Below are 13480 nucleotides of genomic sequence, written 5' to 3' on the forward strand. Positions count from 1 at the left end.
TGACCAAGTTTATAAATTTCCACAATCAATTCTACTTTTTCCGAACAATTTAAACGATATCAATAGGAAATGGACCGATAACATTTTAAAATTTTTATCGTATCGAAACCATTATTAACAATTACATCCACTTAAATTTATTTCGTCTAACTACAAAAAACAATCTCGAAAATCGTCGTTCGTGCGCCATCTCAAAGAGCCGTTGGACCTTGACGTTGATGAGAGAGCCCAACGGCTGCCCTACGGCACCCACAGAACCCACTACCCTCAAAGCATCGGTTTCTACTGATGTTGGTAGGCCCAAAGCTTGAACCTCGTCTCCAGAAAGAGAAGCTTTTCGAACTACCCCTGTATGTTTAGTTATTTTTACGTTTAGAATGACATATTTGTAGTAGATTTTAGACCAATATCGGAATTTATATTGAATTGTATATAAAATAGGGGGAATTTACTTACGTCGTGTTTAGATGTACTAATTTCTCAGCATATCTGTCATGTAATATTTGTATGATTTCTTATCATCTATAAAAATATAACAAGCAACTTTTAAGTGACATTAACGATACTCGGTCTACTAAAATAATAATTTAAAAAAATTATTATAACACCAAAGTTGTACGAAAAAATTTATTTTTTAAATAAATTAAATAACTTTCCATTTTCCCTGTATGATATTGCTGGATATATTTTAAAGAAAACAAATTCTTTCACGTATTATTAAAAACATCGATACATTCGAGGATTTTTATATATAAAAAAATTTTCGTAGAACAGTGTATATTATTATTAATAAAATTAAATTTTTTCATTAACACTGTAGTTAAAATCGCGATTTCGTTCATTAACTTTAAAAATACTTATACTTTACACAAGGCTATAAAAATTGACAGAAGAATGAAACGTCAAATGCTTGACAGTTAATCGATTGACGTGAGAAAAGCTGATAAAAATGACAGTATATAAACATGTAGAATCACGAAAAAATCATTATCATTAAAAAAATTAGGCAAATAAAATTATGTTTAAATTATGAGTCGTAAAACTAGATCTTTGGATAGATCTTCGTCTATTTCATCAGAAAATCGGATTCGACAAACAAATAGATCAAAATCTGAACCGAAAAAAAGTAAGTACCACGTTTCTAAATAGAAATAATTTTCCTATGAAATAAATCGTTTCGTAAGTTTCCGTAGACGATCGTTTCTTATTGCCAACCGCCGTTAAGATTCTATAGTCCAGTCAGAAATACTGTAAAATAATGTTTTTGGTAAATACGACTGAAATGCAAGTGAAGTAAAAAAAGTTCTCAACCCTCGGGAAGGGGGTGAAAGAAATTAAAAACTACCATGAAAAACGATTTTTCAGTTATATTTTGGAGGTATAAAAAAATTGTGAAACAAAATTTTAGGCCTAACACCTTTAACACTAAAACACTTTTCCTAACCCCTAGGATGGTTCAGAAAATGGAAATTTAATGAAAAAAATAGAAATTATATTTTTTTTGGTTGTATAGAACAATCATACGGAACAAAAAAAGTTTGTTATCCTTTGTATTATTTTTTTATATTTTGTATTGAATTTTCATTTTTTTTTATACTCTGAACCGTTCTAGGGGTGTGATGGTGCGTTTTAGGGGGAAAATGATTTAGATGAGGTAGACATACATTTCGATATTTCGAAAATAATTTCAAAAATCGTATTTCGATGTAGTTTCTCAGATAGATTTTCACCACCTTGTTGGGGATTGAGAAATTTTTCAATTTTCCCACAGTTATATAATCATTTTTTCGATTATTTTCATATAATCAGTAATTCATCTGCGAAAAAGTCGTTTTTATAGTTTTCTGACTGGACTATATCGTTTCGTAGAGTAGTAGAGGATCGTTTCTAATGGCCAATCGTCATTAAGATTCTATAGTCCAGTAAGAAATATTGTAAAATGAAGTTTTTGGTAGATACGACTGAAATAATTTGGAAAATGCGGGTGAAGTAAAAATAGTCTCAACCCTCAGGAAGGGGGTGAAAAAAAATTGGAAACTACCACGAAATATGATTTTTCAGTTATATTTTGGAGGTATCAAAAAAAGTTGAAAAACATAAAATTCTAGGTCTAACTCATCTTTATACCCTAAAACACTCCCTCTCGCCCCTAGGACGGTTCAAAAAATGAAACATAGAGAAATTAGATTTTTTTGGTTGTATAGAACAATTATACAAAACAAACTTTTTTTATTATTTCTTTAAATTTTGTATTGAATTTTCGTTTTTTAAATATTCTGAACCGTTCTAGGGGTGAGATGGTGCGTTTTAGGGGGAAAATGATTTGGTAGATCTACATTTCGAATTTTGAAAATAAAATTCAAAAATCGTATTTCCGTGTAGATTTTGCTGGGGATTGAGAACATTTTCATTTTTCCCACAATTATATAAGCATTTTTCCAATTTTCATATAATTTCAGCCATTCACCTGTCAAAAAGTCGTTTTTACAATTTTCTGACTGGACTATATCATTTCGTAGACGATCGTTTCTAGTTGTCTACCCGTCACAATTAAAGACGCCATGTTGATTGTTTTTTTCATTTATACAGGTAATAAAAATAACTTGATCGTTTATAATGGAATATGTGATTTACCTGATTTTTATTCAACTATTTTGGGGCCTACAGCTGACGAAACGTTTCTAGTTGGATTAGAAACTTTATTGAAATTAGGATTTGGATATAATACTCAAATTGTGACCGATGAGGATATAACCGAAACATCAGAAAGCGTATGATCAATTTTTTTTTAATAATAAATTATTTGTTGAAATATTTGAAATTACAATGGTTAGATGTTAATTCGATATCGATACTTGCGAATTATGAATTATTACTACAGGTGGTATACAAAACATTCTTACAATACAAGCAAATAAGTTAATTTTATACATATATACGTGTGACATCTGTTGTTTAAATATGGATGTAATTTGACATTTTAATATAATAATTTAATATATTTATAGCGAAAAAACGATGATTTTAAAATAGAGGAGGAAATTAGCGAAGAAAAAAGTTTAATTTCTAAAGAAGAATTAAATGAAAATGATTCTGTTACGTCATCCAGACAATTAACATCAGTAGGTTCGTCGAACTATAAGTTTTTCTTCTTCTTTTTTACATATGTAACATAATTTTATATTTTATCGTTTTTTGGCTTTAGTAAATTGAAAAATCATTCGATTTCGATTAATTTTTTTATTAAAGTGTTTATTTTTTCGTAATGTTTATAAAAAAAATATGGGTAATATTTAAATTTGAGATTTCATATGGTTTTAAGATTTTAAATGTTTTCATAACCTCACTTTTTTAACTTTAATCGTTAATGCAATGGAATTCGTTTAAATTTTTTGTTAATCTACACTGAAAAAACAAACATTTTGGAAAAAAATTTGCGAAACCAAAAATCTGGAATTTTTAACGTGAATTTTGAGGTTATATAAAAAAAAGTATAATCCGGATGATTTTCTTTAGCCAAAAAACGAGGGTTGCACGATAGTTTACCATTACCAAACAATAATTTACAATTTACAGTTTACGAAGAAGAAACACCTGAAGATGATGATGAAATCGAAACAAATCTACAACAAACAATTTTATCTATAACGTCAACAACTTCGCGTGAAACGAGAAAAAAATCGAGTTTCAGAATATCCGTTGAGGATAACAATGAAGTTATACAACTTACCAGCCAACAAAAAACGAGCGACGAATCGAAATTTACCAAAAAAAAACTTCCCCCGCCAACCGTAGAAGAAAAACCGATTAAAACGAGAAAAAAAAGAATCTCGTCGACGGATGACGTAATCGAAAAAGAAGATAAACAACCGACGTCAATCGATAACGTATCGAAAAAAGAGAGACTCTCTTTTAATTTCGAAATAATCGAAGAAGAAGAAGAGCGACAATCGAAAAAAGAACCATCGTTGGAATCGATTCGAGAAATCCACAAACCGGAAATGATCATATCGATTTCTAGCGAATACGCCGACGCGGAAAAGGAAACTGCGAGTTTCGACGAAATTAAAAAAGAAGAAGAGTTCAATATGGAACAAATCGAAGATACGTCGCCGGCGATAGAAGAAGAAGAATCTAGAAGAGGATCGAATAGATCGTCTAGATCGGGTTCTTCGGATAAACGTGTTTTAATATCGAGTTTAAAAGCGATATCGCACGAAGATTCCGCGCGCGTCGAAGAAGAAGAAGAAGAAGAAATAACGAGACGGAAATCTTCAATTGAATCGAATAAATTTAAAATCGTCGTTGAGTCCGGCAACACCGCCAGCGAAATTGTCGTAGAAGACGAAATTAAACCCGAATCTACCGATATAATTGAATCGTCACGTGACCGTATCGATAATTATTCCGAAAAAGAATTGGCTGATCACGTGATGAGTAAAAATGTTATTTCTACGGTATCCAATGAAGATGGCGCGCGAAAAGAATCAGGTACAAAATGAGTCACCTATTCTTTACGATTTCAAAGTCATTCATTGATTTCTCAAAGAAATTACCAATTAAAAAGGTCAATAATAGTTTTTTTTAAATCTTCCTATATATTGTATGAATAATTAGGCCTCTTAATGACACAAAATCTGTAGGTTTTTAACGACAATTGATTACGGAGAGGGAAATTAAAAAAAACTGTGTTTAAAATGATTTTCTCAATTTTTCAAATCATCCTATATATTGTATAATTGTACATTAAGTATTCATATGACTTCAAATCTGTTAGTTTCTGACAGCAATTTATTGATTTCAGAAAAAAAATTCAATAAAATGGTCAAAAAAGGTTTTTCCAAATAATTTTTTTTATTCATCCTATATATTGCATGAATAATTAATTCATTGATTTCAAAAGGAAAATTAAATAGAAAAGGCTAAAGAAGGTTTTTCGAAACTAAATCACCCCATATATTTCATAAATAATTAAGCCCTGCTAAATGACTCCAAATCCGTAGGTTTTTGACAGAAATTCATTAATTTCAGAAACAAAAATTCAATAGAAAAGGCCAAAAAGATTTTTCAAAATGTTTTTCTTAAACACCCTATATATTTCATATATAATTAAGCCCTTCAAAATGACTCCAAATCCGTAGGTTTTTGACAGAAATTCATTAATTTCAGAAACAAAAATTCAATAGAAAAGGCTAAAAAGATTTTTCGAAATGTTTTTCTTAAACACCCTATATATTTCATATATAATTAAGCCCTTCTAAATGACTCCAAATCCGTAGGTTTTTGACAGAAATTCATTAATTTCAGAAACAAAAATTCAATAGAAAAGGCCAAAGAAGGTTTTTCGAAATGTTTACTAAATCACCCTATATATTTCATAAATAATTAAGCCTTTGAAGACAACAAATCAATAGGTTTTTGATAGAAATTCAATAATTTCAGAAAGTATTTAACAAAAATGATTTTTTCATGACTTTTAATATTTAAATAAAACACTCAGTATATTGTATATAAGGTAAAGCTTATAAATGTTACAAATTCTATAGGTTTTAAAAGCAATTGAATGTTATATGTTATAACCAAGCGTCATTTATTTATTTTTTAAACAACGTTTTAATGAATCACCACCACATTACGCGTTTTGTAAGCTCTTAAACGGCATTTTATCATCATCATACATCAAAAATGAAAAAAAAAAACACTCTTTCCACAAAACATTCACAGATGGTTCACCCTGTACGTTTTTTATAGCGGAATCTAGCCACCGCCCCAGTCGAACGAGATCCCAGGCAACCCTCAACATAGAAATAACTAAAAAGTCATTGGACGGTTCACAAAACTCGAGTTTTGGCCGTCAAAATGTATCGAAAATGTCACACGAATTGACTTCTACCATACAAGAAGAAGAATCCCAAGAGATTGAAGATTCGGACGAATTCGAAAATATCGAAGATAAACAATCCAGTTTAATCAAAACATCTCAATTAGATCACCAAACGATAAATGAATCAGTTGACAATAAAAGATCCAGTTTAAAATCCACGGAAATACCTTCGATACATTCCAAATTATCAAAGGATAAAAGCAGTGTTAAAAGACCATCGAATTCTTCGGAAAGATCACCGAGAGGATCAAAACAATCATATGGAAGTATAAGAACGTCTCATTTTGATCAGCAATCAGAAGTCAATAGAAGACCGAGTTTAAAATCCACAGAAATATCCTTAACGCATTCTAAACTATCAGGGGATAAAATTAGCGTTAAAAGACCATCGAATTCTTCAGATAGATCACCGAGAGGATCGAAACAATCACGTGGTACTATAAGAACGTCTCCCTTAGATCAGCAATCAGAAGACAATCGAAGATCCAGTGTAAAATCCACTGAAATATCCTTAACGCGTTCAAAATTATCTGGTGATAAAAATACCATTAGGAATTCGAAAAAATCATTTGACAGGGTTTCCAGAGGATCTAAATCCTTTGAAAATAGTTTTGATAATGTAAGTGCTCAATTTTCCTTTCTAACTTGAGGTTAACATCGTGATAAATAGGTTAAAGTGAAAATATCGCAAGGAACTATTGAAGAAGTTACTGAAGAATCAGATGGAGACGTCGGGGTTGAACCAGAACGATCAGTTCGAAGCGCTACGATTGAAAAATCGATTAAATCGTTAGATTCTGTAAGTATATTGTTAACCGCGTAGGATACGTTTGAGTTGTTTGGTTAATGTAGGTAGAAGAAATTGATGATGACGTACAAGAAGAACCGCAACGAATCAGAAGAAAAAGTAAAGAAAGTTCGATTAGATCAAGAAAAACCTCGAAATCTAGCGTTTCGGATACAAAAGTGGGACGTGAAACTCCACTAGAATTGACCGAAGATACTGTGGAATCGGAATATTCTTTGGGTTCTAAAAAATCAGATTTTTCTAAAAGTAAACAAAGCCGTAATGGTAGTTTATATAAATCGACTAAATCTACTGGAAGTTCCACTAAATATACAGGTATAGTATGAAAATAAATTGAAAAACTTACCCATAACTTTATTTTCCTTTCGTTACAAATTCTTCATTATATTAAGTCGATTTATGGAATATTTGATACTCGAAACTAATTTTGAACACACAAATCAATCACTCTAAATAATCAGATTCAATTAAAATTTGATAAACACAATTGTTTATAGACACGATTTAAATAGTTTACAGTTCGAAAATGACAACTTTGACAGCGGCTTGTCAATCTGATTGAACCGTGAAATCAGATCAACAATATAACATAGACAAACTATTTCATGATATGTATTAGTGTTTGTAATTTTGATATTCGCAAGTACTAAATAATATTTACATATCAGAACTGTGAGTGAAATCATTACTCGCGTATTATGGAAAATAACAGTTGACAGTTGTGTGGTCTCAATCTTAGTTGTTGTCATATCTATTGTTGTAATCAGAAAATTTTATTTTTCCTTTTACTAAATTTAATGTTTTCAACTATATCAATATAGTATACTATAAACTATTTTAATAATTATTTAAATAATAATAAAACGTAATATGTTTATCTTATTTAATATACTTTGATATCGTCAACTAAAAAAATATTACAGCGTGACAACTATGTGAAACATCTGTTATACAGGGTGTCTCAAAAGAAAGTTCACTTCATACGTCAACAAGCAAAATTGCTGCAACTGAAGTGCAACCAATCCAAAATACAAACAGTAGAAATGGTTATAAACAAATTACATGGTTCCAGCAGGGCGTAGAGCAACTTTATACACGTTCAATAGATCTGTGCCACAAGTTCGTAAAAAATTTCCTAGAAATTTGATCTCCCAGAGAGATGACCTCCGCGCAGTCCCGATTTAACACCTATTTACTTTTTCCTAAGAGGTTATGTCAAATTTAACTAACAAATAGTACATGCCTAGTCATTATATCGTCATTTAAATGTCTACTTTTTTTGAGATACCTTGTATATTCGTAAAATTAAGTTTTCTTATCTTTTCTAATAACTTGAGGAAAATGTCGAAAGGTAGAGATTTTATTCGTTTTTAAACGAAGTTTCATTTGAAAGAGACCCAAAATCAAGATGTATGTTCTTTTGAGACACCTTGTATATTCGTAAAATTCATTTTTCTTATATTTTGTTGTAACTTGAGGAAAATATCGAAACGTTAAGATTTTATTCGTTTTTAAACTTAGTTTCATTTAAAGAATACCCAAAATTAAGGTTTACTTTTATTGAGACACATTGTATATTCATAAAATTATTTTCCTTATATTTTGTTGTAACTTAAGGAAAATGTCGAAAGGTCGAGATTTTATTTAGTTTCATTTAAAAGAAATCCAAAAATTTAGGTTTACTTTTTTTGAGACACCTTGTATATTCGTAAAATTAATTTTTCTTATCTTTTGTTATAACTTGAAGAAAATGTCGAAAAGCAAGATTTTATTCGTTTTTATTTTCATTTTAGTTTCATTTAAAGAAGCCTTAAAATCAAGATGTAGCTTCTTTTGAGACACTTTGTATATTCGTAAAATTATTTTTTTTACATCTTTTGTTATAACTTGAGGAAAATGTCGAAACTTTAAGATTTTATTCATTTTTAAACGTAGTTTCATTCAAAAATACCCAAAATTAAGGTTTACTTTTTTTGAGATACCTTGTATATTCGTAAAATTAATTTTTCTTATCTTTTGTTATAACTTGAAGAAAATGTCGTAAGGTCAAGATTTTATTCGATTTTAAACGAAGTTTTATTTAAAGAATACTCAAAATCAAGATGTAGCTTCTTTTGAGACACATTGTATATTCGTAAAATTAATATTTCTTATCTTTTGTTATAACTTGAAGAAAATGGCGAAAGGTCAAGGTTTAGTTTCTTAACGAAATTTCATTTAAAGTAGACTCAAAATTAATGAAAGTATGAATATTTATACAGGGGGTTTGTATAATTAATTAAAATTATATTCTACAGAATATTCATCGACGCCCGTTTTACAACTTGGAAAATCATCGACTCACGACAAGAGTTCTTCAGCGTCTGTTTTAAAATCGACAAGTTCCTCGAAAACTGACAGTTACACATGTACGTGTAATATACAAGGTGACACTGAAGTGTGTCAATGTGGCGATAGTAATTCAAAATGCGCCTGTTGTGTTTGTCCCGATAAAAATTTTCCAGACACATTTCCACAAGGTCCTTGTCCTTTCCTTAAACCTTGCATAAAGACTACAGTACGTAAGTCTAGCGCTGTTTGTTCGTGTTGTAGATCGTTACCTTTAGAAGAGTAAGTATCATATATAATTATTTTCCTCTCCACTATGTATATTCATTAATTGCAGAAATATCGGTGACGATAATAAAAATCAAAAACTATGTTTCGATTGTTACACGAGTACGTCTACTACCGGAACTGATTCGGAAACGTCATCTAAATTTTTACAAAATGGCGTTATTTCGAAAGGGAAAGTTCGTTACGCCATTACGAAAATAACCGAATACGGGAAATTTACTACTTTCGAAATAATGAAAAGTACTAGGAAAGTACCAAAGTTTATGCCGACAAGATTAGAAGGTGTTTTCGTACTTAAACATAAAATTTAATTTCAATCATATGTGATATTTTCAATTTGGAAATTATTTAATACAAAGTTACCTATAAGTAGTTCATTTAATACATTTTGTATTTCAAAAAGAGAAGAATTATGACATTTAATAAATCCATAGATAAAACAAAAAAGTAGAGGTTAAATATTGTTAAAGAAATTAAATTGGAAAAATATGACAAAAACAAGAATTTAAACGTTTTTCATACAAATAAAGTTGTGATAATTTTCTTATAATACTGAATTATGTGAATAAAATTCTTATACAAAATGTTTCATTGTAAAAATAGAAAATATATGATTGAATACCAAATGAGCCCTTCATCTTTATATTATTCTATGTACCATCTATCAAATGTGAATAATTTAAATTAAAACCATAGAGTTAATGTCCATTCACAACACAAGACGTAGTGTGTAAATTTCCAAGCAGTGAAAACATATACATTAAATTATAATTCTAGAACTTGTTCAGTATTAGCAGCTCTACATTGTAAATAAAACCAAACATGAACTATAAATAGATAGGCGAGATAGTCACTTAAAACAGACCGAATAACCCTGGCAACTGAGACCTTTCTAACTTTAGAATTAAGAAGAAGAAGTTATAATTATAAAGTTTTGTTATATACAAAACATAAGTAACGTAACTCAACCAACATATTACGGTATATAAAAATTTGTAATGCAATGGAAACAACAAAAACTGTAACGTCAACAGCTAGATATAATACTAGAAGCGGTAAAACCCCTCTAGATTTTGCAACATTCAAGAAAAAAACGAAAAAACAATTAACTAAGAATCCTGAAGATGTAGCAGAAACATCTATTAATACCGTTATTACTGATTATACAAATCCTTCGAAAAGGAAACATATTACAATAGAAAGTGATATTAAAAAGAATAAAAAAGTTCCTGCGAATTGGGAACAAGTTTTAAGTAACCTACGAGATATGAGGAAAGAATCAGACGCTCCTGTAGATTCCATGGGGTGCGATAAATGCCACGATGAAAACGCACCTCTACAGGTAAGTCAATTTTTTTATTTTATCATGTTTAGAGAGAAATACGACGATTTTAGGTGCAAAGGTATCAACAGTTGTTAGCTTTAATGTTAAGTAGTCAAACTAAAGATCAAATAACTTTCGCGGCTATGAAAAAACTCATAAATCACGGTTGTACTATCGAAAATGTTCTAAAAACTGAAGACACAAAATTAGGGGAACTTATATACCCCGTTAGTTTCTGGAAAGTAAGAATTCAATTTTATTCAACTTCTAAATGTTTCAAAAACATGTTTGTTTATTATAGAATAAAGTTAAATATATTAAAAAAACAAGCGAAATGCTTCTTAAAGAATATAATAGTGATATACCAGATTCTGTTGAAAAATTGTGTAAATTACCAGGGGTAGGTCCGAAAATGGCTCATATCTGCATGGAAACAGCTTGGGGACAAATAACTGGTATAGGTAAGTCATTAAATCGTTATTATAGGTTAATCTTCTTTTTTTAATCACATTGATCTTTATCTAAATCGTTACCCAGTCATCAAAATTATTCTGGAACTGTTTCGAACAACACAAGTGCTACAGATTAGTTATAAAATATCAAAGGACACTTAAAGTTGACATAATAGATTATTCTTCTTTTCTATGTACTCTATATTATTGGGCAGTTATTAAAACATTCTGTTATATGAGGAAAATTGATATTATTATGACATATAGGAAAATTTGCGTAAATAATTAATTTAAAGTGAATTTTTTTCTATAAATATTATGTAGGTGTGGATACTCATGTCCATAGGATAACGAATCGTTTAGGTTGGGTAACCACCAAAACTCCGGAAGAAACCAGAAAGGCGTTAGAAGAATGGTTACCGCAATCATTATGGGGTGAAGTTAATTCTTTATTAGTTGGTTTCGGTCAGCAAATATGTGCGGCCGTCAAACCTCAGTGTTCGTCTTGTTTAAATAACGATATTTGCCCTTTTGGAAAAAAATATTTGAAGGGCGAAATAAAACGTACGAAAGTTAAAAAATCAACTTGAATTGTAATATTTTCTTTATTTTTTAAATAAAAATTCGAATTATGAATTTGTAGTTTATTTATTGCAATTTTCATCCTGGAATTCGAATTATAGTTTTTATACGAGTAACTTACCTTTTGAGCAACATCTATAGAACATGGGCCTTACTAATATGTTTTCACGAACGCGTATATACGTTCTGTAGTATTAAAATGTAAACAAAATGGCGTCGGCGACGTTTTTCTTAAATACACGTAGTTTTAGAGTACATAACCTCAATAAAATTGGTTTGTAAGGTAAGTTTATAAATGGTCTGTAGTTGATCTTTAATTTTAATTATTATACAGAATTATATCAAAAGTAAACTAACTAAACTTTTGTTTTCATTGACATATCACTTGTGACAGTCACAAAACAATTGGCAACATCGCATATTCGTAACTTTATCCATATTAAATCAATTAATTTCTGTTGGGGAGACTATTTCCCACATTTTTCTTCATAAATTCGGAAAAAAATGAAGATTTTTGGAAAAACTTCATTGAAATCAGTCGATTTCTCGATTTTCTACAAGGGGATCGCGATACTAATAAATTACCAAGGTTTTACCACTTTACCTTTAGCTGTGGAGACTATTTTCCATATTGTTTTCATAACATTGCCATAAGAAAAAAGATTATTGCAAAAAATTCATAAAATCAGAAGATTTTTCGATTTTATAGACTCAAAATACGAGGGAAACGCGATAATATTAAATTAACAAGGTTTTACCACTACCTTTAGTTGGGGCGACTATTTTCCATATTGTTTTCATAAAATTGCCATAGGAACAAAGATTTATGAAATAACCACGAGCTTAGTTGTAACAAAAATACACGAAATATTTTGAAAAAACACCAAAAAAATTGAAAATCAATTAAAAAAAATATATTTACACAAAAATCCATGTGAAAAACATATAAAACACAAAGCTTACTCACTCACTCATTATAGTTTCCTCCTTTATTCTTTCCTCTTTTATTTCTTCTCCCCTTTTTCTCTCGAATTTTCAACCTTTCCTTTTTCATTTGCATGGATTTCTTCTTTTGTTTTTGCCGTTCCATTTTATTTTTCATCTGGAAAACTTTACTTTTTTTTATGCTCTTTGTCGCCTGTTTCTTCAATATCTTTTTAACCTCTTTTTCCGAATTGAATTTCGTTATTTTTTCTTGTTTCTTTTTACTCAATATCGGTTTTCGTTTCAATTCCATACCGGGGATTTCGTTTTCTTCGACGTTTCTACTATCACTTTCATCTTCATCAATATCTTCGTATTTTGGTTGATTTGTTCCTATCCAATTGTTTTGTTTCGCTATATCGTTAGTCGAGAGTTCTAACACTTTCACAGTTACGTCTTCATCTTCGTATTTTTCGCTTAATAAATCTTCCAGCTCCGGAATCGGTCTATGTGAAACTACTAATTTTTTATAAGATTCCTTTGCTTCGGCTTTTATTCGTTTCCTTTCCTCCTTTAGATCCCTTTCGAATTTTTCTTTAGCTTCCTTTTTACGTTGTAATTTCCTTTTATGGAATCCAGTTAAAAATTCTCTGAAAGTTTTATCGAACTTCATCTCCACAACGTGCATAAAAAAACATATATATGGAATAAAATCTTACCTTCTTTTATTTTCGTCGAATACCAAATTTATTTTATTGTATCTGTTTTTTGATTTCCTTAAATTATTACTTGACGATCTCATTTTTATATTTTTATTTTAATCTACTACATATGTATAGACATGAAATTTGACAACTGTCAATTGTTGACAGCAGTCAAGCGAGTATCTA

At 29.8% G+C, this 13480-nt stretch overlaps 3 protein-coding genes across 3 annotated transcripts; 2 read left to right on the forward strand and 1 right to left on the reverse strand.

Annotated features, from left to right (window-relative positions):
* The first annotated feature begins 953 nt into the window (after positions 1–953).
* On the forward strand, positions 954–9934 carry LOC130896125 (serine-rich adhesin for platelets-like). Its single transcript, XM_057803927.1, has 9 exons — positions 954–1126; positions 2590–2771; positions 3009–3126; positions 3577–4491; positions 5752–6503; positions 6555–6683; positions 6737–7007; positions 8990–9302; positions 9358–9934. Exons 1-9 carry the CDS (start codon positions 1030–1032, stop codon positions 9617–9619), a joined length of 3039 nt encoding a protein of 1012 aa, XP_057659910.1. The 5' UTR covers positions 954–1029; the 3' UTR covers positions 9620–9934.
* Positions 9935–10109: 175 nt separating this feature from the next.
* On the forward strand, positions 10110–11720 carry LOC130896137 (endonuclease III-like protein 1). Its single transcript, XM_057803952.1, has 4 exons — positions 10110–10650; positions 10704–10874; positions 10934–11093; positions 11409–11720. Exons 1-4 carry the CDS (start codon positions 10312–10314, stop codon positions 11672–11674), a joined length of 936 nt encoding a protein of 311 aa, XP_057659935.1. The 5' UTR covers positions 10110–10311; the 3' UTR covers positions 11675–11720.
* Positions 11721–12565: 845 nt separating this feature from the next.
* Positions 12566–13463, reverse strand: LOC130896140 (nucleolar protein 12). Its single transcript, XM_057803954.1, has 2 exons — positions 13310–13463; positions 12566–13240 (listed from the first exon to the last, which is right to left on the reverse strand). Exons 1-2 carry the CDS (start codon positions 13390–13392, stop codon positions 12634–12636), a joined length of 690 nt encoding a protein of 229 aa, XP_057659937.1. The 5' UTR covers positions 13393–13463; the 3' UTR covers positions 12566–12633.
* Positions 13464–13480: the final 17 nt, after the last annotated feature.

This window comes from Diorhabda carinulata, chromosome 7 (genome assembly GCF_026250575.1).
Source record: "Diorhabda carinulata isolate Delta chromosome 7, icDioCari1.1, whole genome shotgun sequence".
NCBI classification, from domain to species: domain Eukaryota; kingdom Metazoa; phylum Arthropoda; class Insecta; order Coleoptera; family Chrysomelidae; genus Diorhabda; species Diorhabda carinulata.

Bases quoted from the DNA above. Each gene is read 5' to 3' on its own strand.
- LOC130896140 (XM_057803954.1), bottom strand. From the start codon at position 13,392: ATGAGATCGTCAAGTAATAATTTAAGGAAATCAAAAAACAGATACAAT. The intron at 13,241-13,309 runs GTAAGATTTTAT...TAAAACTTTCAG, and splicing joins TTCGACGAAAATAAAAGAAG to AGAATTTTTAACTGGATTCC.
- LOC130896137 (XM_057803952.1), top strand. From the start codon at position 10,312: ATGGAAACAACAAAAACTGTAACGTCAACAGCTAGATATAATACTAGA. The intron at 10,651-10,703 runs GTAAGTCAATTT...CGACGATTTTAG, and splicing joins ATGAAAACGCACCTCTACAG to GTGCAAAGGTATCAACAGTT. The intron at 10,875-10,933 runs GTAAGAATTCAA...TGTTTATTATAG, and splicing joins ACCCCGTTAGTTTCTGGAAA to AATAAAGTTAAATATATTAA.
- LOC130896125 (XM_057803927.1), top strand. From the start codon at position 1,030: ATGAGTCGTAAAACTAGATCTTTGGATAGATCTTCGTCTATTTCATCA. The intron at 2,772-3,008 runs GTATGATCAATT...ATATATTTATAG, and splicing joins TAACCGAAACATCAGAAAGC to CGAAAAAACGATGATTTTAA. The intron at 9,303-9,357 runs GTAAGTATCATA...CATTAATTGCAG, and splicing joins AGATCGTTACCTTTAGAAGA to AAATATCGGTGACGATAATA.